At 36.1% G+C, this 26,663-nt stretch overlaps 1 protein-coding gene across 1 annotated transcript in view; it reads left to right on the forward strand.

Annotated features, from left to right (window-relative positions):
* LOC123872413 (adenylate cyclase, germination specific-like) overlaps positions 1–26,663 on the forward strand; it is a 100,536-nt gene that overhangs the window by 16,505 nt on the left and 57,368 nt on the right. Inside the window, exon 2 of the mRNA XM_045916677.1 lies at positions 25,088–25,213. Coding sequence (XP_045772633.1) covers positions 25,095–25,213 — 119 coding nt within the window. The 5' untranslated portion in view covers positions 25,088–25,094. The remainder of the gene's footprint in view (positions 1–25,087; positions 25,214–26,663) is intronic.

Consider the following 26,663-nt stretch of genomic DNA (forward strand, 5'->3'; position numbering starts at 1 on the left):
AAACGGCTGAATCGATTTGCTTCGATTACTTATAGCTAAGAACACTCTCGATCAAGCCACCTTTTAAACAATACAAAGCTAAATTAAAATCGGTTCATTCGTTTAGGAGCTACGATGCCACAGACAGTTACACAGATACACAGCTATATACACGTCAAACTTATAACATCCCTCTTTTTGGGTCGGGGGTTAATAAAATAGAATAGCTAAATAGATTTGTTTGCTGAACGTACACAATATGTTGAACACATTAAGATTAAGTGTAAGTTGTAAAGTGTCTGCATGCAAAGCTCTTAGACTGCGATTTTATTCTGTAAAACTTATACACGTAGGTATACCAGTATTATAGATGTAAAAGTTTATCTATCGTTTATTTATCAAATACGAATAAAGATACTAAAAGCCCTGTATCACCTAGATACACTACTTTTATTGGCTTTTACGTGGCTTTTCGAGAACTGATATTTATTAGTAGCTTTTGTCCGCGTGGATTAACGTTTTTTAAATTCCGTACATTTTCCCGTGATTTCCGACCCTTTTTCCGAGTTAAAAAATGGCCTAGATCACATTTGCATAGTCCTTTTCATTTGAGAATGCTGGTAAAGTTCGATAAGAGAGCCCGGCGCGCTCTCGGGAAGACCTATGCCCAGCTGTGGACGCAAACTGCCTGATTGATTAATTGAATTCTATGTAGGTGAGCCGTGAGGATATTTACTTGTTCCCAAAACCCAACACCTATTTTTTTGTCATTCTGTCTGTTCGTCCAGGCTACTCTTTGAAATGACACAATGGATAGTCCGGGCGGGCTAGACTTTCGTTATTTCATAAAAGGTGAAAGTTTCATTGCCTATTGTCCCCAACACAGGGAGGAACTGACAATGCAATATGACGTGATTCTTATACTATTCTGAAGAAAATATAAAAAAATACACTTTGTACTTTGACGTAGGAAATTTTACATCTTTGTTACCTGTTATCTCCCAAAGCCACAATGATTCAAACTTCATAGGCGCTGATGGTTTTCGTTCTCGATCGTTTGGTACAAAGAAAGCTTACGTCGGACAAAGGCTACCTACTATTTAACACGGTTTTTTTTTAATTTTCATTATTCCCTTACAAGTTAGCCCTTGACTGCAATCTCACCTGGTGATAAGTGATAATTTGTTTCATTAAACACATTACTTCTTTGGTTTCTTTATGAAATCTTGGACTTGGTTGGACTTTTCACGCTATTTTTAAAAATTTAAATCCAGGCGAAAGAATTTACGTGTACTACCTTACCTAGTACTTACTTACTATTACATAGGTATTACGAAGGCCGTCCCGCTATTAATTTCACTTTACACTGTTCAATCGGAATACTAAATCATTTAGTGGTAAATGGTAATGCTATGCTGGTAGTAGGTAATAATTGGTCGCGGTCGAAACTATGCTGTGTGAACTTTGGACAAGCACCCCACCTGGACCAATTTAATAAAATATCTCTAGGTAGCTATATCTACTGTAATAAATTTACGATGGTCTGTTTAGTTGATTGCTACGATGTCTAATTGAACATCTTGGTTTGCACACAGTCTGTTAGTTATTTATGTCCTACCTTAACTAATATATGCAACATCATATGGATGGATTAAGCTTTTATCAACTTTTAGCTCAAACTGGGTTCAAAAACTAGAGATTTTTCATGAAAGTTTTCTTTATAATATTGGTAGATCTAGGTAGGTAGTCAATAACATCAAATCAGGCGCTATATATACTGCATTATATATGTATGTAGGTATAGCATATAATCAGCCTTTCAAGCATGTTGCATTGCAAATACATTATTCATAGTTCCTCACTAATTACTTACTAATTAAAATATCATTCATTACAGTATCTACGTAAATCGTTATTCTATTACTATGTTCTGATGCTTACAATTTCAATAATTATAAAAAGAGAAGTAACCCTAGACCACAGCTCGCCATTAATGTACAGGCTTCGTTCGTTTGGTTATTCAATTTTTTTTTAATAAAAAAAATGTCTTTTTTTAAATGTTTAGTTTCAAAGTTACACTGCACCAGCTCAAAGATTGGTATGTAATTATATAATTTTCTGTTAAACTTTACTGCGGTAGAGAGGTCGTCGAAAATCTTATCGAAACACCGGTCAAGTGCGAGTAGGACTCTCACACAAGAGGTTCTTTACCACGTATATTATAACTTTACCTATGTACTTTTAATTTTTTTTAATTTGCGTGGTGGTCATTTTGAAATTTGCTATCTTGGTTTTTTATTATTTGTTGATAGAGCGGAAATACTTTGGAAACTTTGAGAAATTTCAACTGTCTACTTATAAAGTTCATGAGATATACCCCGCTGATAGACAGACGGACGGACAGACGGATGAACAGCAGTGGCTGAGTTATAGTGGGCACCCGAAGGGTACGGAGCCCTAAAACTGAATCTTAAGAAATAATAATGTAGTCAAATACCGTGTTGTCAATAACTTTAAGGCTTCACTCTCCAAAAAATCTTAATTAAAGTTTTCCAATTATCTCGAAATAAAATTCTGCTAAAGAAAAATAATTTGTGAGCTACTAATTGACGTTATTCGGGAGAAGTTGAGCTACAGACTCTTTCACACAAAGAAGGAAAATTTAAATAATATCTATTTATATTTTCAAATGGGTATTACTTTCCAGTTTACAAAGGAACAGAGCAGGAAGCAATTACTAAGTTTTACTCACTTATGTTAGTAAATAAGGGCCCACGCAAACAGACTGAGTGAAGTGGAGTCGAATATTATTATTATAGGTAACTACCTACCTATAGTATGCGACAGGTCGAAATTGCAATTGGGGTATGAGGCGGGCAGACATATTAATGTAAATTGAATACTTGAAAAGAGCAACTGCTGAGTTTCTTACTGGTTCTTCTCGGTAGGAACGGCATTCTGAACCAGTGGTAGATAATTTTGACGATTCAAAAGCACTTGTAATAGTTTAATTGAATAAAAATATTTTGAATTGAATTGAATTGGACGCCCCGCACACCCGCACGTCACCCACGCTATCCTAAACTAAAATTGTTATTCTAAAATCTATCGGTTCTTCTAACTGTGCCCCGCCCATTGTCACTTCAGCTTAGCAACCCATTGAGTTATGTCGGTTACCTCGGTTACCTTTATTACTTTAGTAGGTACTTCTACGGATATCTTCATTTAAATTAGAGTAGAGAAACTACTGGATTACTTAGTAGTTAGTTTTAATGAGTATTTAGTATGAAGATAAAGAAATTACTAAAGCGGAATCGATCCATCATCTCTTGTTTGTAAAGCGGATATTCGCGTCCCTGCGTCAGAGAGATAGACAAATAGGTACCGAGATAACAATGTACATTGTCTGATTATCATTTCGAAATAACAGTATACTGGAGAAGAATTCAATACTAATCACTACCCAAGCGAAAGTGTGTTTGTTTTGGTTTGCCTTTCAATCACCTCGCAACGGAGCAACGACGGATCGAAGTGATTTTTTATATATAGGTAGTTATAGATCTGAGTAGTGACAAAGGCTTCTTATCCCGGAAAATCAAAGTGTTCCCATGGGAAAAAGCTTAATACGCAGACTAATTCACGGGCATCATATTATAGCGATGATATAAATGCGAAGGTGTGTCTGCCTGTTATTTAACCACTGCCAATCCGATTTCATCCCGAAGACGACTGGACAAGGGCTGCATTTTATCCCAGAAAATGCGGGATTTTTTAAAACCTAAATCAAGTCATAGGCGCAATGCACACCGGCGCAGTTGAGACGCGGTGACATTCTTGTTAACAACTGAAAAGAATTATGTAGTAAGTACATAATACTTTGGTAATTGTTAACCGTGCAGTGCGTGGCAATTCCAGATACAAATAGTCCAGATAAACAAAAGCGATACGCGCGTCCTTCGTGTTTTGTTTCGCTATACCTACCAGTTATTTCTACGGTATGTCAAAACAGATAAAGCTGAATTTATGTAGTTTTCACAAAGGCTCAGCTCGACTCTACTCTACTGGTGAGCGTTGCGCCTAAAGAGCCGGGCAAAGTACGCCTACGCGTTTCTGCGAGAAGGTTGCTGTGATTTGTTTTTTTTTTTTTAAAGTCTGGTTAGGAAAGAATATTATAGAGAAATGATTCTACCATTATGAAGCCAACCAAATGTAAGATACTCTTGCACAACCAGTGTTCCGTGAAAAAGCTTCTTATCGTGAAGAATAATAGCTAGTTAGGAGTTTTCTAGCTGTTATAGCAACTAGACTGTAGCTGTTAGTTTCGAGTGTGAGAGCATGCTATTGCAATCAACATTTACGAACGTGATTCTCAATAGTTAGAGAGAAACTTCCTGGCTCCACGAAAGACCAGCGCTGTGCTTGCGTTCCCGACACAGGCGCAGAACATGCTGAGTTGAGTTAATTTTGGTACCACAAACCACGCATATTATTTCGAGCAATTATTTATTATTACATCATTATTTTATCTGTACTTTCTTTCATTTTTTAACAAAACAAATACATTTGAAATTATTATTAAATACCTAAAGTTTGCCTTAAAAGTTAAAATGAATAATATAGCAATTTTGTAGTTTCTTACATGGTATATATTTTGTAGTATGGTAAAGTTGATGTTAGCAGATCTGAAATATCGTACAGAGTTTGTCTCCTATTAAAATACTATCCTTACTTTCCGTACTCTGTAGTTAAACTGTAAGCTATTGGCGAATCGAGGCTTTATTTATACCCAGCCCCGCATAATTTGATAATTATCATACCTTATGTTGCAAATTACGGTTGTTACCATAGAAATTTTGTGACGTTATCAAAATGATATTACTTTCAAAGGGTTCGAGTAGGGTATACAAGTTACAACACAATTAGAGGGTATTGTCCGAGCTACACAAAGGTCTTATTATGCTACGGCTACGCGCCTACGACAGCAGCTACGTTATGGAGGCCCTAAAGTCCGAATATACTCGTAGTAACCGTATTGTTAGAAAATATTCCGGAGAGTTAGTGGTAATGAAGTTGGGATCCCGGGTCACTTTATAATAACACAAGATGATGCCCGCGACTTCGTCCGCGTGGATTTAGTTTTTTAAAAATGCCGTGGGAACTCTTTAATTTTCCGAAATAAATAGGCCTATGTCCCTCTCCAGGTCTTTAAAAAAATCACCGCACTGACGAAACGCTGCGACGTGATTGAAGGACAAACTAACAAACCTTTAAACCAATAAACCAACAAACAAACACATTTTCGCATTTATATTTAGGTATGGGTAATGATAATATGGATAGCCAGTTGTGGTATGGGTAGTGACTGTAGGAAAAGTACCCAATGCTATATGAATAAGTAACACGGTATTGGTAAAGGAATTTAATTTTCTTTATAAAACACCAAGGAAAACTTTCTATTGTAAGTTACTTTAGAAGTGGTAGGTACCGTATTTCATTCAATTTCAAGTCGTGAATATTCAAATATTACAACAATGAGAAAATTATTTGAAAACTAACTTTCGTACAGAGAAAATCTAATTGAATGAAATTGCATTTCAACCCACTAAGGATCAACCCTTACAGACAGAGTGGATTCTTAGTTAGGTTAAATGTTTTTATAGACGACCACGGATTGCGTCTAAGTTATTTTAGGTTATTAGTACCTACTCATCAGTTCTCCCTTCCACTTTTAGTATGGGTACCTTCACGTCAAGAGAGAATAGGAATCTTCTAGGCAAGTTTGCTGCATCTTAGGCTGCATCACAACTTGCCAGCAGGTCTGATTCCAGCCAAGCGTAAAAAAAACTGTATTACTAATATACTAGAACATGAAAGATTACATTAGTGATAAGGCTGCCTTTGCACCCTAGCATGTTGTCTATCGTCTTCTTTCTACGTATGAGTAAGTATGTATATTCTATTTTTTTGTAGTTTTATACCTACTACTACCAACTTCTAGCTGCTACTACTGTATTCTATCCAGGAAAGAGTTATCAACCAATCACAGACATCTTTTCAAAAAATCATTCCAAATTCAATTCGAAAACATAGTTTCGTTTGTGATTGGTTGGTTGGTGCCTCAAAATGGTTAAACGCCCAATGTCGTTGTTTTTTTTAAAGAATATTAGCCAAGTTTATCATATTCCCTTTTTCCCCTCCCACTAAGCGCAAAGCTTGTGCTAGGAATAGTTACGATAATAGTGCAACGGGTGGGGTTTGAACCGGCGACTTTCGAATTTCAGTCCATTCCTTTAACCATTGAGCTATTGAGGCTCTAATTTTTATGGGATTACATAACAGAGACAGCCCTATACTAACTTTTTTCCTTGAAAAGAGCATAACAACAGATAGAGGAGATATTGCTCGTCCGAATTTCCCATAAGCTCTTGCGACATACAACGTTCACTTGGAATTTGATTTACCCTTTTCTCTCCATAAAGGGTTGAATTCCGCACGACCCTGGTCACTCATTTGCGACCTCTTCATGTAAATTAAATTGCTCATTAAATTAAGTTAATAACAACTTAACAAGCAATAGAAATTGTTTTCTTTATGCGATTTTTATAGCGTGTGGTTTAAGGAGAGCGAGTGGTTTATGACCTGAATAATTTATCGCAAAACTAGATTATGTGATTAATAAAACACTAAAATCTAATTATAAGGGCTGAAATATCAAAAAAAAATACTCTAGATCTGGTACCGAAGGCACTAAGTTTTCATCATTACCGAGCGGCATCATCTCTCTTTGATATGCGATCAAAGACCACTCAATTTCTTTTGATAACAATGTACGGTCTATTGCTCACTATGAGGGACTCGAAAATGCGCAGCGCTCGCGTATCTGTACGCACCTTTAGAAATCGTCCACACGCCGAATGCGATCAATCAAATTTTCACAGGCATAAGTATATACCTACCAATACCTATGTAATAAGTTCATAACACATTCTACATGCCATTTATCATCATTATTTGATAAATTAATTTGATAAATTATATTTTACTATCACTACATGAAAGCGATAGTTCTAGTGCATGTTTCCGGAAAGGTTCGATAAATAAATCAGGGGACGCAAAGTGGGGTTTATAAACTTTGTTTTGTTCTGCTTAGCAGGGCTCTCTCCGTCACTCGTTTCATACAATCGTAGTTCCAATTTCATTAGAATATTAAGCAACCAAAGTCCATGAAATTTTGCAGACATATTCTAGAAACTAATATCTGTGTCTGTGGTGTTTTATATTTTTCTAAAAATATGTAGTTTTAAAATTACAGGGGCTCAAAGATTTGTATGAAAATTTTAAGACCGCGTAACTTTGAAACCGAATATTTTAACAGAAATCTGGAAAACCACAGACATAGATTTTAGTTTCTAGAATATGTCTGCAAAATTTCATGGACTTTGGTTGCTTAATCACACTAATATTATAAAGGAGAAAGTTTGTATGTGTGTGTGTGTGTATGTTTGTTACTCCTTCACGCAAAAACTACTGGACGGATTGGGCTGAAATTTAGAATGGAGATAGATTATACCCTGGATTAGCACATAGGCTACTTTTTATCCCGGAAAATCAAAGAGTTCCCACGGAAATTTTAAAAACCTACATCCACGCGAACGAAGTCGCGGGTATTCAAATGAAATTGGAACTACGATTGAATGAAACGAGTGACGGAGAGAGCCCTCTTAACTGCGTCCCCAACGGCTGACAATTGGAGTTTGATTTATCTGGAGATTATGTTTCGCCATGATTTCAGGAAAGAGGTGATAGCCTGGTGGTTAAAACGTCGGTCTCCTATTCGGGAGTTCGGGGGTTCAATCCCGGGTACGCACTTCTAACTTGTCGGAGCGATATATATCACCTGCTTTAATAACGGTGTAGGAAACCATCGTGAGAAAATCTGCATGTCTGAGATACTCTCCAAAGGTGTTCTCAAACGTGTGAAATCCTTCTCTTTGTTGGAGCAGACCCGTGCGGCGGCGATGGGATGATGATGATGATGCAATAAGTTTGTAACACATGTTTTAAATAGGTACTAGCTGATACCCGCGACTTCGTTCGCGTGGATGTAGGTTTTTAAAATTCCCGTGGGAACTCTTTGATTTTCCGGGATAAAAAGTAGCCTATGTGCTAATCCAGGGTATAATCTATATCCATCCTAAATTTCAGCCCAATCCGTCCAGTAGTTTAAGCGTGAAGGAGTAACAAACATACACACACACACACTCACATACAAACTTTCTCCTTTATAATATTAGTGTGATGGGGTGTGTCATTTATCATCATTACTTGATAAATTAATATGTTAAATTATTATTACTACATGAAAACGATAATTATTGTACACGTTTCCGGAAAGGTTCGATAAATAATTCAGAGGACGCGAAGTGGGGTTTATAAACTTTGTTTTGTTCTGCTTTAGGGCCGCCCCCAACGGCTGGGTGCTATTGGTGTTTGATTTATCTAGAGATTATGTCTCGCCATGATTTCAGGAATATTTTTTGTGTCAACGTTTTCCTGTTTCGTTAAAGGCTGAACTAAATAAAACGCGCGACGGAAGTACGGTGCGATGGCTACGTATCATCTGAGTTCCTAATATTCATAATCACAGAACTCATACTAATAATCCAAATCTTATAAATACTAAGATTACTGCAAGGGATACTAAATATTGTTTATTAAAAAGTTCAATACACATTTGAAAAAAATGAGTTCGGTTTCTTTTGGGTACGCACACGTAAGTCTCTTTGATTTTCCGCGATAAAAATAGCCTATGTCACTATCCAAATCTTAAACTGATGCGGCGTGATTGAATAACAAACCAAAAAACCAACCAACCAATAACCAATAAACCAACATACAAACACTAATATGGGATGATTCAACTCCTAAGGTCGTAAAATAGAAATTTGAAATTTGTGGAGTCCAAGCGGACGAAGTCGCGAGCATAGCTGGTCAATAAATAATGTTATTGCGTCGTTCGTTGAAAGGCCAAATCCATTCTATGTGCCGTCCCTAAGGTTTTTTCGCGCGTGACGTCTATTTGACCATAGCTTTACCATATAATCTCATAAATACTTTTTGTCACAACTTTTCCCTGCTTCGTTAGTCTACACTTCATCTGGATAAGATAAACCCACGATAAAAATATATCGACAGATTGTAAGCTATCTCTGTGCCAAAGTTTAGGATCGGATCACGTGATCCTAGTCATTAGATATTTATATTTATAAGCTACAAGGGTTCCCAACGTGCCCTTACATTTAAGTTAATCAAAAGGAAAGACTCTCAAAGGCACAATTTTGTACATTTATATTTGTTAATGCGGGCCAAATCTCCTATTAGCGCCCTCCTTATCGCAAGGATCTTCTCAGATACTCCATAACGTGTTAAAAGAAAAATCCCGTCGGGAGGGTCCCGGATATCCGGGGAAAGATCTCCCTGTGAGTAAGCTGCCATCTTCCAAACATGCCTACCCATAATATTATGAATACGAAAGTGTATTTTGTCTGTTGGATTGTCCTTCAATTTCGTCACAACAGAGCAACAGATTGACATGACTTTTGAAGTGAAATCTTCTTTAGTAGGTGTGATATGAAACTTGTTGAAACGTTAAGCGATATAGGATTTAACCTGCGAGAATGAGATATCTAATTAATTATACAGTCTTTCCCATTATTTCATAGTTTAATTCAGTAGGTACCATAAGTCTCTCATCATTTGTTGGAATTTGGAATTGAAAACTTGGAGTCTCTGTAGGTCTATAATATGTAAAATAATATATTATGTAGAGTAAAATGTTACATAATTTTAAAAATTTTGTAATAAGTAAATAAACCCTCAATTTATTTTATTACCGATACACAACATTCACCTCTTTCTCTGGAAGAGTTAAGTTTTCTGAAGGTTTCAGTTCTACCGTGTGTGAACTCCACACATGTTTTTATGCATTGGTATAGTTAAAGATCTGGAGAGTGACATAGGCCGACACACATTTTATCCCGGAAAATCAAAGAGTTTCCACGGGATTTTTAAAAATCTAGATGAAGTCGCTGGCATCATCTAGTTATCTATAAAGAGCCTATATCTATGACATACATCGATCGTCAATGTGCCGAATAAACCACATTGTGTAGATATTGGCACTAAGTCAAAATGCATGGTAATGATTGTGTTATTTATCATCATTATTCGATAATTGATCCATTATCGCCTATTCCTCCTTCAGCAATGGCCCTAACCGCGTCGGCTGACGTACAATAAATCCTTTGTGGGGCTGAGTATACGCTTTTATGACATATTCCCACAGAAAATCGGATTTAAGAGGGCCCTCTCCGTCACTCGTTTCATACAATCGTAGTTCCAATTTCATTTGAATATTAAGCAACCAAAGTCCATGAAATTTTGCAGACATATTCTAGAAACTAATATCCATGTCTGTGGTTTTCCAGATTTCTGTTAAAATATTCGGTTTCAAAGTTACGCGGTCTTAAAAATTTTCATACCAATCTTTGAGCCCCTGTAATTTTAAAACTACATATTTTTAGAAAAATCTAAAAAACCCCAGACACAGATATTAGTTTCTAGAATATGTCTGCAAAATTTCATGGACTTTGGTTGCTTAATATTCAAATGAAATTGGAACTACGATTGTATGAAACGAGTGACGGAGAGAGCCCTGTTAAAGGCTACACTTCTGACGCGCTTCTATTATTCTATTATTTGTTGTTCTAGATTCATAACTAAGCCAGATATCGATTTACCTCATCGATGATTTACCTCTATATCCTAAACATTAAATACAGTAAAATTATATTTATTTTCAAAAATGACCTTTGAAATAATAATTCAATGTTGAATTTACCTACAACAACTCGTAGTACTGAAATCAAAAATTTAAAAACCCTCGCCACAAAACCCTCTAAAAAGCACAACAAAATATGTATATTAGCCCTTAAAGTTAGTAGTTAAGTATAAATTAAAAGTTAGTATAAATATGAATAATAATATTTTGATCTAAGCGTCTTCGCGTCGTTAGACCGTTAAATAAATAGTCTGCGTTACTACACTATAATTATAATAATAATAATAATAATAATTAATTTATTGCAGATACACGTTTTACAATAGGTGGTACAAAAGTTTAAGGTTACAGTGTATTTACCATTATAGTGGTGTGCAATAGGCAACATATTTCATAATTATATTGATTACATGAATGAAAATCAACGGAAATTAGAAATTTATATTGTAACAAAGGAACTACATTAATAAGAACCAAACACATCCAGTCAGGAAATTCTAATATACAAATCCTTGACAAAATAGTTAGTTAAGTAATAACAATAGAAAGACTTGACTATGTTTAAACAACTACGAATATAATGCACAAATCTTAATAAATAAAGTTTTAAAATCAAATCTTAATATTTTTTAGGAGATCATCAACCGCATAAAAATTTTTTTCTTGCAACCATTTTTTTAATTTATAGCTGAATTGTTTAAACGGAAGCATTTTGATCTCCAATGGCAATTTGTTAAAAATTTTTATGCACATAGAGTAACAATTTTTCTGATACAGTGCTGTTTTTGAAATCTTATCAAACACTAATTTATTTTGGTTTCTCAATCCTCTTTTTCCAACATTATCATGCAGAGTTTTGAAAAGGTGATGGTTTATTTTAACAAACTTTGCAACTTCCAAAATGTACATACATGGAAGCGGCAATATCAAATGTTTTTGAAAGACAGGCTTACATGATTGAAAAGGCGGCATATTTAGAATAGCTCGTAGACATTTTTTCTGAACTATAAACGCCTTATTAAAATCGGTTGAATTTCCCCATATAATCAGGCCATAACGGAGCACTGATGACACGTAACCATGGTATGCTGTGAGAGCTGTATTTAAACTAGCAGTCTTTACTAATCGACGTAATACGTATACAAATCTATTTAGTCTATTACATATATTATTTATCTGATATTTCCATGAGCAATGTTGATCAATTTCTATACCTAAAAATCTACAATTTTGTACTTCATTTATTTTATGTCCTTTATAGTTAATATCAAGATTGACATGTCTTTTATTATAATGTCTAAACTGAATAAAATTAGTTTTATCAATGTTGATACATAAATTGTTATGTTCCAACCATTCGATTATTGATTGCACAATATTATTTATGTCAGATTCGAATTTATTTATGTCATTATTATTACATATTAGAAGAATAGAAATATCATCTGCAAATAGAGTCATATTATTATTTGTAATGTCTGGTAAGTCGTTAATATATAAAAGAAAAAGAAGAGGCCCTAGAACTGTGCCTTGTGGTACTCCATACTTATTTGTTTCAAATGATGATTTAAAACTCACTATTTCATTATTTTCATTTAAATTTTCTATTTCCACACACTGTCGTCTACATTTGAGAAAGGACTGTATCCATTCTAGTGCCGGTCCTCTAATGCCAAAATTATCAAGTTTATCCATTAAGAGTTTGTGAGAGACAAAATCAAACGCTTTTGTCATATCAATAAATATAGATATTACAACTTCTTTTTCATCCATACTTTTTATAATTTTACTTACTAAGTTAAAACAGGCTTGCGTTGTTGACTTTTTATTTTGAAAACCATATTGTTCATTTTTTAATATTTTAAATTTGTCTATAACTTCAGTTATGCGTTTATGCATAGCCTTTTCAAAGATTTTTGACATCACTGGGACAAGTGTAATGGGACGATAATTACCTAGTTGCTTTTTATCACCCTTTTTGTGGAGTGGCTTGACCACAGATAATTTTAATGCGTTCGGGAAGCAACCTTGACAGAACGACTGATTTATTAAGTAAGTTAAAACAGGTGCTATTTCTTTTTTGCAGTATTTAATTACTTTTGTCATTATTTCGTCATGCCCAACAGCGTTGGTATTATTTAATGACGTTATAATATTTTCGACCTCTTTAATAGAATATGGTCTTAGAAAAATGGTGCTAGATAAGCGCGTTTTATTAGTATTGTAACACTTTCCGTTGTCCTTATTTGTAAGTTCTATAAAATATTTATTAAAGCTGTCGACAATTTTTTTGGAATTTGTATATGTACGTCCATTTAAGTTTATTTCTTTGATGTAATTTTTGTCAATATTTTTATTTGAATTTTCTTTAATTATATCCCATGACGCTCGGCATTTATTTTTTGAATCTGTCACGTATTTATCATTACAATTTTTTTCGGCAATTCTACAACAGCGCCTGAGGATTTTAGAGTAGGATATATATTTTTTTTTATTATCTTGGGTTTTTTGTTTGTAATATTGACTTTGTAGCAGCCTCTTAGTTTTACAGCACACTTTTAAACCTTTTGTTATCCATTTAGGTCTCGTTATTTTGTTCATGATTTTTATTCTTGTCATTGGGAAACATAAATAATATAATAACGTAAAATTTTTATAGAATTCTTCAAATGCTAGATTAAAATTGGAGTTACTGTATGATTCTGAGAACGATAAGCTAAGTAAATATTTACGAAACATTTCCATATTATTATTTATATTAATATATATTTCCATATTAATATATATATTGCCAGCTAATGATTTTTTTTTTTATTTTTTTTATTATTTAATTAGGACGGATATTTCAGTCCAATTACACTAATTAAATTACACATTCCCATCAGCCCATTTGTCATCTTGAAACAGCTGAAAATATTTTTTTGGATCATAGCGAAGAACACTCTCGATGAAGTCACGTTTCGAACAAAAAACCGGTCAACTGCGAGTTGGACTCGCAAATGAAGGGTTCCGTACCTTCGTACAAGAAATAACACTTTTTTGTGATGTTACTTACTTGTGCTATAAGACATTGCTACCTGCCAAATATCATGATTCTAGGTCAACAGGAAGTACCTACCCAAGTTTCGATTCCCTTGACGGGTCTTGTAAGTCAGGCAACGAAGTGATCCTATAAGGGTTCCTTTATTTTCTCTGAAGATACGGAACCATAAAAATACTGATTTCTATTCATGGACGTAATATTCTATTATAGAGTTCAGTGGTTTTGACATACCTATAATTTTATTAGTGTCTGCCTATATGAAGTAGGCTTACATGAAATGAATGATTTGATTTGACTCTTCGTTCACGCTCCCAGAAAGGCTCGATATTTCCGGGGAGGCTAAATGGGGCCTATAAACTTTGTTTTGTTCTGCTTTATGATTGTCCTCGACGGCAGAAACCTTTGGGAGTTTGAGTTATAAATCTTTTCACGTTTATGGATTACGTTTCGCTGTAATTTCAAAAATATTGAAACACTGTTCTGCGTGCGTCAACATAATATTCTACATCCATACTATCCTTATTGATGATATAAAAGAATGCAAAAGTGTGTCCATTTCACTGTCTGTCTGTTACCTTTAGCGTTGTGTCATCTCAGAAAATCAAAGAGTTTCCACGAAATTTAAAAAAATCTTAATCACCTCAATAAAATTCTAAATAAGTATAACGTATAAGTTTTCAAATAAAAAATTTCGAATAATCCAATATCCACAAACACTAAAAAGTAAAAAATAATTTAATTTATTTCGGAATTGAGTTAATGTTAACTATGTGCTATTAAAACAATTTTTGGAGTCGGTGCCAATTAGCCGCACGAACCGTCTACTCAACATACCTATTATTCGTGACTCCACAGTGGCACATTCCGCAGTCAGGTAACACAGAAACTGACTGACTAATCAATCTAAAGCTCAAACTGCTGAGTTTAGTAACTTGAGCTTTCGCAAGTAGGTAGGTACTCGGGTACAGTATTCCGGATAACGTAGAGCCATGACGGTGGCGAAAATATTTTACGAAATTCCAACAAGAAAAATTGCGGGACTAAGCTATAGTCGCACATAATCCGACTGTCTTTTCTCTGATTGGATATCTTGCGGAGATTTTCCACGCATTAATAGAAATAAACGTGGCAATTATTTATTATTCTCATCGGTAAAGCTCAAGACACATTGACTCAGATTTGAAATGAAATATCGCATCTTCTTTCGTTTAATCTAGGTTTAATCAATGAACCCCCGTCCACTTTAACCCACTTCCACCGTTAAACTACATATTCACGTTTTATCATCAGGTAAGAGTTAGAGGCTCAAGATTTAACTTGTGTCGAATAAATAAAATCACCTTTCTATTATCGTACCGCAAGGCGTCGCCAAGGTATGCACCCGTATAGGGATGCCAGATGCCCCGTACTGTACGGAAAATAAAATACGGGGTAATAATTCACTAATTCAGCCGGAGCTGGCTGGCGAAACCAAACCCTGACGTTTTGTTTTGTAGAAAGAATATTTTCTTTGTGCGGCAATGCGTGGACTAGTAGGTACTTACCCGCGTAGCCGAAACCACTCAAATCTCAATATTGATACTGTGAACTTGTAAAGGTGGAATTACAAGTTGAATGTAATTTTAAGTTAACATGCAACGATTTTCAACCATTTGTTTCACAAAATGCTTTTAAAATTTGTTCCTTCAAACAATAAGTATTGTAGAAAAGCTAGGCTCAACCTGAACAATTAACTGGCAACCCCTTTTATGCCTGTGGCGTCTCTATCGCAATGATTTGCTCTCTGTCAAAAAAAAATTATGTAAATCACTGTCTCTTTAATAAATCTAAAACATGTATTTTTAATGCTGGTAACGCGTAAATCAAGAAGTGGTAGGTGGCAACCCTACACCCGTTAATCGAAATTCCACGAACACGTACGAAGCGATTTGCCTCCTCGTTTTTAATTCGAAACGCTAGGATATGGAACGCCTTTTCAGCATAATTTCCTCTTCAATTTTAATATGGGCGTACCTTCAAGTCAAGAGTAAATGGGCATCTTCTATGCAAGCGCGCTCCATATTAGGCTGCATCATCACTTGCCAACAAGTCTGATTGCGGCCAAGCGCTAGTCTACACAAAAACCGGCCAAGTGCGAGTCAGACTCGCGCACCGAGGGTTCCGTACTCAGGTATTTTCTCCGACATTTTGCAAGGTAAATCAAAAACTATTATGCATAAAGGCAAATAAAAATCTGTTTTAGACTCTACAGGTACTAAGCCCTTTCATATGATACCCCACTTGGTATAGTTATCTTACTTTGAAATTTGAAAAACTAATTTTATTCATGAACACATTTTCATATTTTTTTTTGTGATGTAACCACAAATTCACGGTTTTCGGATTTCTCCCTTTACTTGTGCTGTAAGACCTACGTACCTGCCAAATTTCATGATTCTAGGTCAATAGGAAGAATCCTATAGGTTTTCTTGACACACACGACAGACGGACAGACAGACAGACAGATAGACAACAAAGTGATCCTATAAGAGGTCCTTTTTTCCTTTTGAAGTACGGAACCCGAACGGAAAAAGAATAAAATTTCCCACTGGGTTTGTTTATCATCATTATTAGATATCGATAAAATTGATCCATTACGTCAAAGGGGTCTATAAACTTTGTTTTGCTTGAACGCCGTCCCCAACAACGGCTGGCTGCTATAGGAGTTTGATTTACGTAGAAACCTATGTATCTTTTTACACGACTGCCCAAAAAAAGGAGTGTAATGTTTTTAGAGTACGTGTACATTACGAGTATGTAGAGTTTGATTTACCTACAGCTCAAAATACTGGACGGATCAAGTTGAAAATTGGCACGCAGATAGCTAAGAGCGGGGTTTTTAAATTCAATCCCTAAGGGGGTAAAATAGGGGTTTGAAATTTGTGTAGGCCACGGCGGCAAAGTCGTGGGCATAGGCTAGTACTTTAATAAGGCTTTCACGAAGATTTGATCTTTTATGTATGTAAATTACCAAATTATTGTCAATGTGTGTCAGGTAACATTTTTATAGCTATTGCTTAATTTATGATCCCGGAGTAATAATCGTAAAATGTTAAATATATTCCTAAAAGTAAAGTCATCACTTTTATTATGGTAATACATACATTATTTTATTACTAATACTCTAAGATCATAAATTATAGTAGATACTCGTCTAATATTAATTACTAATGTATAAAATGAGATCATTATGAGTAAACCAAAGCATCGTAGCTCGTAACTGTAACATGGGGTTATTCAAGGGGCGGACCAACAAATTCCTGAAAGGCCGGCAACGTATTGGTGGTTCCTCTGGTGCTGCAAATGTTCATGGGCGGCGGTAGTCACTTGACATCAGGTAACCCACCTGCCGTTTGCTCGCTTTTTTTTATTAAAAAAACGTCTGCACTTTCAACTTTCGATCATTTTGATATTAACCAGTCAACGTCTATGTTTTGTAGATAGGTTATAAAAAGAGGAACTATGTCTGTGGTTTTCCAGTTTTCCTTACTATACTGGCCTTAAAGAAGTCATGAAATAAAATAAATTTAAAAAAAACCTTTCTATACCATCCGTTAAAATATTCCGTTTCAAAGTTACACGGTCTCAAGTATTTGACAACATACAAGTCTTGAATCTAGTTACTTTTACGTAAATCTGGAAAACCACAGATATAGATATTAGTTTCTAGAACGTGTCTACGAAATTATATCGGTTTTGATTGAACAAACAAGAACCCAATCACGCTTATTTGGAGTGCGCTTCCAATAAACTCCTGTTAAAAACTGAACAAACTTAACCAGGGTTTCGTCTCACATTATCACTTAGAACTTACCCAATAAGGGCTGATTTTTAAATCGTCAAATAACTTTTATCTGACGGATAAATTTGAAGTTTTGACATTTTTTATAAAGGAAATCTGTCAAAACGTCAAATTTATTCCCCAGATAAAAATTATTTGATGACTGAAAAATCGGCCCTTAATTTATAAGTATTTTAGTGTTACATTGTCGAAATATCTGATATTAAGTGTCCTCTCACTCACTTAACCTCAATCACAGAATTACAGCAGTTCATTCCCAAGCATATTTTTGTCATTTATTTTTAGGTACGTGCCACTTATACCAGCCGCCCCTAACGAGTCGGGTATTATGCTTACAAAGCGTGTAAACGCAATAAATATTCTCACGTTCGCGGTGTTGAATACCACCCTAAGGAATCGTTATGACATTGGGCCGTCTCATAAATTTTATCGATTAGACAAAACCTTATGTTATCTAACGCTGTAGGGACTTGTATCCACCAAAGCGGAGATAGGCAGAGATGTATTTTGCAGACCACTCAGACTATTAATTAACATTTTTATTTATTTTTATGCACAATCGTTTTTGATTTATCGTGCGAAATTTCGGTAAAAATACCCGAGTACGGAACCCTTGGTGCGCGAGTCTGACTCGCACTTGGCCGCTTTTATCACAAACGGTGTATCATGCCAAGCGAAAACTATACGACCGAAAGTTCAGCCGCCGAACTTTCGGCGACGTAGGTAATTTACACAGGTCTTGGGGATACAAGGTAGATGTTTACAATATTTGAACTCTTCCAGAGATTCTTGTGCAACTTTCAAGTTAAGTAACTGTTCGTAAATCTGTCATTTAGTATGGAGTTGTAAATCAATGGGAGTTACGGTAAAAGCTTCGAGGATACAGAGATTTAGGACACGTATAGTCCGCGACAGGTTGAGATGGCAATCGGGGTAAGCGGCGGGGGGACGGCCCGCACACTCGCACGTCACGCGCGCTCGCCCGCATCGGGTTAGTGCGGGAGCTGTGCGGGTGTGCGGAGCGTTGTCATTTCAATTTCGCGTACAATACGAATATTTGCCCCTTCGTTATTAATTCGAATCGCTAGGATATGGAACGCCTTTCCGGCATCAGTTTTCCCCTTCAATTTTAATATGGGTACCTTCAAGAGTGAATTTAGGCTGCATCATCACTTGACAAGTCTGAATGCAGCCAAGCGCTAGTCTATAACTTAAAAAAAAAGTGTTTAAAATCTGGAGATGCTCGTTTTAAGATAAGCTGTGTCTAAGGAAGGCATAGGGAATAGATAGGTATGTTGTTTATTATACAAATAGCGACGCTCTAGCCGGCGGGGGTTTCGGCAGAATTGGGTTGTTTTGTTTGCTTGTAACACAATACAACATGCATAAAAGAATTTTCTTTTTCTGTCTTTCTTTGATGCTAGGTTATTACCGCTGGCAATAAACATCTGCAGCATCAGAAGAGCTACAAAATATTGAGATGCGGGCCTAACAAATTACTATGGTTATCTTCTTCATAAACTAGCATTTGTCACCGACTTTATCCGTGTATTTAAGGTTTTCAAAAGAGCAACCGCCAAGTTTCTTGGTGGTTCTTCTCCCTAAGAAAGCAATTCCAAACCAGTGGTATATGCACTCGTCGATTCAAACGCAGTTGTAAAAATATATTTGAATGAAAATTTTTCATTTCAATTTTTTTTTCAATCGAAGCGGAATTTATAAATTCAAAATATAGCGAATATAAAATTTGAGGTATGGCCGCCACAGGTTAAAATTGTTTGCTTAGTTTCAGGCGGTACAGAGAACATACAAACAATCACACTGTATACTGATTTAGATCTATTATATTACCGTATCGTCCTAAAAATTGGTTTGTATGGTCGAAGAGCGGAGACATCTAGAGTCTAGACTCTAGACAGTCTAAATATAGACAGAGCATTCCTGTTGGGTCACAGGGACGAGACGGGGCCCTCCCCCGTCTCGTCCCTACCGACCAGCAAAAGTTGGCGGAACAAGGTTAGAAGTGAATCAGTTGTTTGGGAGGTGGGTGCTACGAGTCGTAGCATCTATGTACATACATGCTACGACTCGGTCGTAGAATCGTAAAACGATTTTACGGTTGCTACAGACCGTCCGCGTCGTCGTCGGTCGGCTCATCCGCGAACATCAAAGGCGTCGTCTAACTTTTTGTATTTAGGTTGTGGTAAAATCACTACCCATATTATAAATGAGAAAGTGTTTGTTTGTTAGTACATGGTACATGGATATCCTAGTTGAAAACCTGGAGAGTGACATAGGTTAATTTTTGTTCCGGAAAAGTCAATTTCAACGGGATTTTTGACAGTCTAGATCCACGCGTATACGAGGTCACGGGCAGATCAGTTCATTTTTTATTTCGATGCATGTACAATTAACTTCTCGAAGTTATGTGGGTTTTTAACCAATCAAATATCACTTGCTTTAACGGTGTCAAAAACAATGTCAAGTTTCCATTAGGTGTGGGAAGTCTGCCAATACGGACTGCATGGCAAACTATGGTCTGAACTTCTATCATTTTTAAAGGAGACCAGCGTTCAGTAGTGAGCTGGCAACGATGGGTTGATCATGATGAATGAATTTATATCAAGTAGGTATTCATTTCTTTTCAGAGAATAAAACAGGTAGAATCTGTTTCTTGAAATCTAAATGTTTTGTGAAAAACAACAATCTAGGTCGGCCAATGACCAGATACGAAATACTTACTTATTTTGAAACCGAGTAAGTACTTTAAAAGTATTTTGCAACCCAAATTGAGACAATTCAATTTGAATCTGGTTAAAGTTATTCTCTTGAGGAATAGAGATTTTCGCAAAGGTCTTTAGTCTTTAGACTGAAACGTATCGGAAAATAAGATCTGATGTAAGTAATCCTTGTGAGAGTTTTGCAATGTCTGTCGAATGACGATAAATCGCTTTCTTGATACTTTAGAAGCACTTTACAATACGTATCGCATTTACATTTCAACCAGTGGTTACTTCAATTATTGGGGAAAAAATTCATTCAAAGGCAGACACGAAAATAACTCTCATACGTACTTGCTTCTATGTTTTAGATTTATGAGGCCGAGTCCAGGCTTGGTTTTTTTTGTGTTCCTCGTGACCGGGATCGAACCCTCGACCTTCCAAATAGAAGGCGGACGTCTTAACCACTAGACTATCACAGCACATACGTAAACCTGAGTAAAAATTCTTTCAAGCGTGAAAAATTTATTGCCCGTTTCAGGTCCAATCTTTTAAAAAGCATTCAACAAAGCCATGAATTTATTTTCCTGCGAATTTCACGCAAAAAGTTCCGCGTAACTATCGTGCCAATGAATTTATTTGCAGAATTCCACACAACACGACCGTTCAGAATAAAATATTGCATCACGCGTATTCGTTTGTACATATAAAACTGGAAAAAGTTGGCAATTCGTCAGGTCTTGTCTTGTATCAATTCCCGGGAGAACCAATTCAGAAGGTCCCGAATCAAAGCGTTCTAAATTTACTCTCTTGATCCTTTTAAGGCATAGATAAGGGAGAGGTAAATCGATATCCGGTTTAAGTTTAGGTATATTACAACAAATAATTTGCGTAATACCTTTGTATGGAGAGGCGCGTAAGAGGGGCTACCTTAACGGGCAAGTTTGCAGTGGGTATACTCGATGGTGTAAGGCTATCAGAGGCTAGGTTGTGGTAGAATGACAGCTAAAATATCACGATCGGTATCACTTCTGATTGGTTGACGCTCGCCCACTATTGGCTACAATGCATTGTTGCAACAAGAGTAAATAAATTCAGCCAATCACAACAATTGAGTCTGTCATAATGGTTGATGCAGTTTATCCGCAACCGACCAGCAGTGATACGTACCACTTGACGTATCAGTTGACTGGACACCGCTTCGAGTTCACTGCAAACATTGTTTTGATCGTGTATGGGAAACGACAAGCAATCAAGCGTTAACTTGGCACCGAATGAAAAATATTTAGGGAAAACAAAAATAGTAGTAAGTAAATTGAACTCAATAACTCACAAGTGTAAATTAAAAATTTATAACACCCCCGACAAGTGAAGGTTACAGTAACTAGTCCAAAGTATCAGAGTTTTCAAAACATCATTTTTTAAATAAATAATCATGTATCTAGGCAACGTCGATCTTGACAGCTTGAGATTTGTCAATTGACATAATATTATGAACCTAACGGTTATCTAACCTTCTTTTCTACAAGAAAACTAGAAAAGAGCTGATAACTCTTAAACGGCTGAACCAATTTTTTTAGATTATAGCTAAGAACACTCTCGATCAAGCCACCTTTCAAACAAAAAAAACTAAATTAAAATCGGTTCATTCGTTTAGGCGCTACGATGCCACAGACAGATACACAGATACACAGATACACAGATACACAGATACACAGATACACAGACACACAGATACACAGATACACGCGTCAAACTTATAACACCCCTCTTTTTGGGTCGGGGGTTAAAAATAAAAATATTAGTAGGTAAACTGAACTCAATAACTCAAAATGGAGAAAGATTAACGTTCTTTAAACTGTCACAGGCAATAAATAACGTATGCTGCCAACAGTTCTCGTTTAGCTCGTGGCTGCCAAACTGCGCTGACCGTTGTGTCTATTTCAATATTTACGAGGTATATCATAAAACTACCATTTTTTTTCAGTGAATGAAAGTTATATATATTATATATAAAAATATTTTATTAACCCCCGACCCAAAAAGAGGGACGTTATAGGTTTGACGTGTGTATCTGTGTATCTCCTTAACTAATGAACCGATTTTAATTTAGTTTTTTTTGTTTAAAAGGTGGCTTGATCGAGAGTGTTCTTAACTATAATCCGAGAAAATCGGTTCAGCCGTTTGAAAGTTATCAGCTCTTTTCTAGTTACTGTAACCTTCACTTGTCGGGGGTGTTATAAATTTTTAATTTACATTCTCTTGTCTTCATAGCTTTTAAAGCTACGAGTATCAAACGACATTTTACGTCAGACTAGTGAATTCCTAGAAGAACAGAATTTAATACCCACTTATTTTACAGGAAAAATATAACATGTGACAGACTGTGTACTTAGAGAAATGCTTTCTAGCAAATAGCAATACGATAATAACGTTGTTATTATTGCAGTCTGGATGCTGATAGGTACCAAGTACTCATTCATCTATTTACCATTATATATTTTTCATTTTCAACCATCGTTTTACTGGAAAAATAATAAAACTGGGAAGTAGTCGTACCCGCAAAAGCGTAGGTATACAGCTGTACAAAGTATGTTTGTCTAGCAGTCCGTCCGTTTTGCAATACTTTTGTCCATCTGTCCATCTGCCTATCTGTCAGTCTGTTTGTCACTATACGTTCATGCATCGCCATCGAATTTAAAATCTTTGGGCACTGAAGTTTGTACCTTGAACTAATCTTTAGATCCAATTTACTCTGACGTTATTGAGATGAGAGATACGTTGGTGAGATGACCCTTTGTCATCATTGGAACCCTCGTAGGTTTAGTTTAAGTTATGTAATAATAATAATTATCACCACTAGTTCGTACAAATTTAACAATTTCGACCATCAATTGGAGTACAATTGTACCTACTTTGAATAAATGTTTTTGACTTTGACTTTGACTGAGATATAATATCTCATTTTGAGCACATAGCCTTTATACAATTCTTATACCACAACGAAGTATTACGTAGAAATCCATTCTGTGAGATAATTTGATCTGTATTTTGCTACAAACAAAGCATTGCGCCCCCACTTTTGAGGGGGTAGCTATATTACCTTCTGCTATTACAAACCACAGCCACTGTGTCGTAAAAATATATTTATAGAGTTGACATCGATATGCGCGAGATTTTTATTGATATGTCTATTTCACCGACCACGGTAGAATTGTGAGTTTAGGTAGGTGCTTTCATCTGGAACTCCAAATTCAATCACTTAATGTCTATTAGATTCGGACCCGTAACTCACTCATATAATCTGATTATAGTCGACAAATGACTGATTGCAGATAGCCTAGAAATATCAAAAAAAAAAAAAAAAGGATTCGGAGCAAATTGTCTGAGACAGACAGACAGACAGACCGTCGCGTCCGTCCGTTCGACTGTCAGCGGGCTGTATCTTGTTCTATTTCCGTTCGTTCGTTCGTTGTATAATTTCTACGGAATATGTGTCTCCGTTGTCGCTTTATCAACAAAATATAAAAATCAGAATGGCCGTCATGAAAATTAAGCGTAATAATTTCTTGTTCAGTGGTACGGAACCCTTCGTGTGCAAATCCGACTTGTACTTGGCCGATTGTTTCTGTTTATTCCGTATTTACTCGTCACTGTTGTTTTGTAAAGGTGTGTTAAAGAGTTATTATTATACATAGTTTAGAAGTTTGTGTGTGTTAGGCGTGTTCCTTGATGCTTGAACATCAAAGCCGCAATCAGTCATAACTCAATCTGCTACTTGGCATACACGAGCAGGCTTAATAGGGCTGAGAATTTCATATATCACTGGAATATGTGTGCCTGATGCTTGTCACCTAAATATTAATGTATTAATCGCTTATCTAAATATCTTAACTCATATACCTACCCATATCTTAAAAGATGATCCCCGTGATTTCTTCCGCATAGATATACCTAGGTTTTTTAAAAACATCTTTGTTTTTCTGGGGTAAAAAGTGGCCTATGTCCATTCAAAATTTTAGCTAAATCGGTTTTGTTCTTGTGGAGTGAAGGGGTAACAAACGTCTAAACTTTCACTTCTAAAATGATGCCCATTTTAATTCTTCGATTTTTCGGGATAAATAGTAGCTTTTATCACTCTCGAGGTCTTTAAATCGGTCGGTTTTATTGATGCCAAAAACCACTTCGATCCGTTGCTCTGTTGCGACGTGATTGTAAGACAAACCAAGAAACCAATAAACCCACAAACAAACATAATTTGCATATTAATACAAGTGTAAATTAAAAATTTATAACATCCCCGACAAATGAAGGTTACAATAACTAGAAAAGAGCTGATAACTTTCAAACGGCTCAACCGATTTTCTTGGATTATAGCTAGGAACACTCTCGATCAAACCACCTTTCAATCAAAAAAAAAACTAAATTAAAATCGGTTCATTAGTTTAGGAGCTACGATGCCACAGTCAGATACACAGATGCACACGTCAAAATTATAACACCCCTCTTTTTGAGTCAGGGGTTAAAAATGGGTAGTGATTGTGCCGGATGTCATTTTTGCCACGGACGTATTGTTGTATTTGAACTTGAAGGACATCTCAAAGGATCAGAAACCTAAACAGTACAAATAGTTCAATGACCTAAACTTGGTTTTTCTTTCACAGAACAACAATGACGTCACACGCGCTAAAAGTGGACAACTGGTCGCACTGCACTACACCCTCAGATCGAAACGGTCCACAGCTGGTATCAGTGAAGGTTGGATGCTTCCACATCAACCCTGCTTCTATGTGAGTATACACTGCACACTCTTGTCTACTGAATTAGAAACTGGACTCATGAATGAAGGAACTGGCTGATACACAACCTATCATACTTCACATCACACTTCACACTATCACACTAATATTATAAAGGCGAAAGTTGGTGTGTATGTATGTGTATGTATGTGTGTGTATGTTTGTTACCCTTTCACGCAAAAACTACTGAACGGATTTGGCTGAAATTTGAAATGGAGATAGAAAATACCCCGGATTAGCAAATAGGCTACATTTATCCCGGAAAATCAAAGAGTTCCCACGGGATTTCGAAAATCTAAATCCACGCGGACGAAGTCGCGGGCATCAGCTAGTCACTAATACAATATTATAAACACGGAAGAGTGTTTGTAAGTTCTATAATCACGGAGTACCTAAATCCACGCGGAGAAAGTCGTTAGATATAATATAGTCGCCTACTACTAATGAACGCCGAATCACGCTGAATTGTTCTTGTATTTCATGCAAGATAAAATTACGCTTGAAGAGAGTCACGTCAGCCGGTCGATTGCGGAAAAGTTACATTAATCATAACTACAATCTCAATTGTTGTGGTTGAATTTATGGTATTCTTGCTGCAACAATGCTTTTTAGCCAATAGTGACAGAGTATCGACGCGTATCGGCCAATCAAAAGTGATTGAGATCGCCGCACTAGTTGTCATGTTACCTCAGGCGAACCTCTGGGTCAAAGCAATGATAAGTTGGTTGACATCAAATCAACTAGCTCGAAACTAGTTTAACGCCCGCGCCGGAAGGGCATCCCGCACTCCGCACAGGCCGCACCAGGAAAGTGCGGTTGCCATGTCGACCTGTCGCGTACCAGAAAATAGTTATTCCCAGCTCATAGTTATTTTATTTTTCCAGCGAAATGTTGTTTAAAACAGGTACTTAGCATCCATGCCGCAAGCGATCCTCTAATGGCTTCGAGAGTAATTTATTACATTCCAAGAGAGCATTTTTCCCAGTTATTTATCTTTTTCCTGTGAAATATGTTGCCATATTAAAATCTGTCCTACTAGAGATTCATTGGTGACATTGAGTTTGACCATGGAGGAACAGCTTTATTCAATGCCATGACTCATATTATGTGACAAGCTTAAGTGTATGTTTTCAAGTTTTAGTTTTTTGTCGGTATTAAAGGCATTCCGAACCAGAGGTAGATGGATTTGACGATTCAAAAGTGCATGTAAAAGTTTAATTGAATTGATTTTTATTTTTAAAACATGACAATCGAGTTACATTATTTAGCCATTGGAGGTAATCAAGTTTGCCCTCCCTTACACAATTATAGACTTGTACAGTAACGCTCATGTCTAGTTAGGTAATTTACTTGAAGAGTTCAAAAAAGCGCCAGCTACGTGATTATAAGACTCATTAATCACATAAAATCATATTTATTCTTGCTTTACTGTCGAAAAGAT

This window comes from Maniola jurtina, chromosome 15 (genome assembly GCF_905333055.1).
Source record: "Maniola jurtina chromosome 15, ilManJurt1.1, whole genome shotgun sequence".
Taxonomy (NCBI): domain Eukaryota; kingdom Metazoa; phylum Arthropoda; class Insecta; order Lepidoptera; family Nymphalidae; genus Maniola; species Maniola jurtina.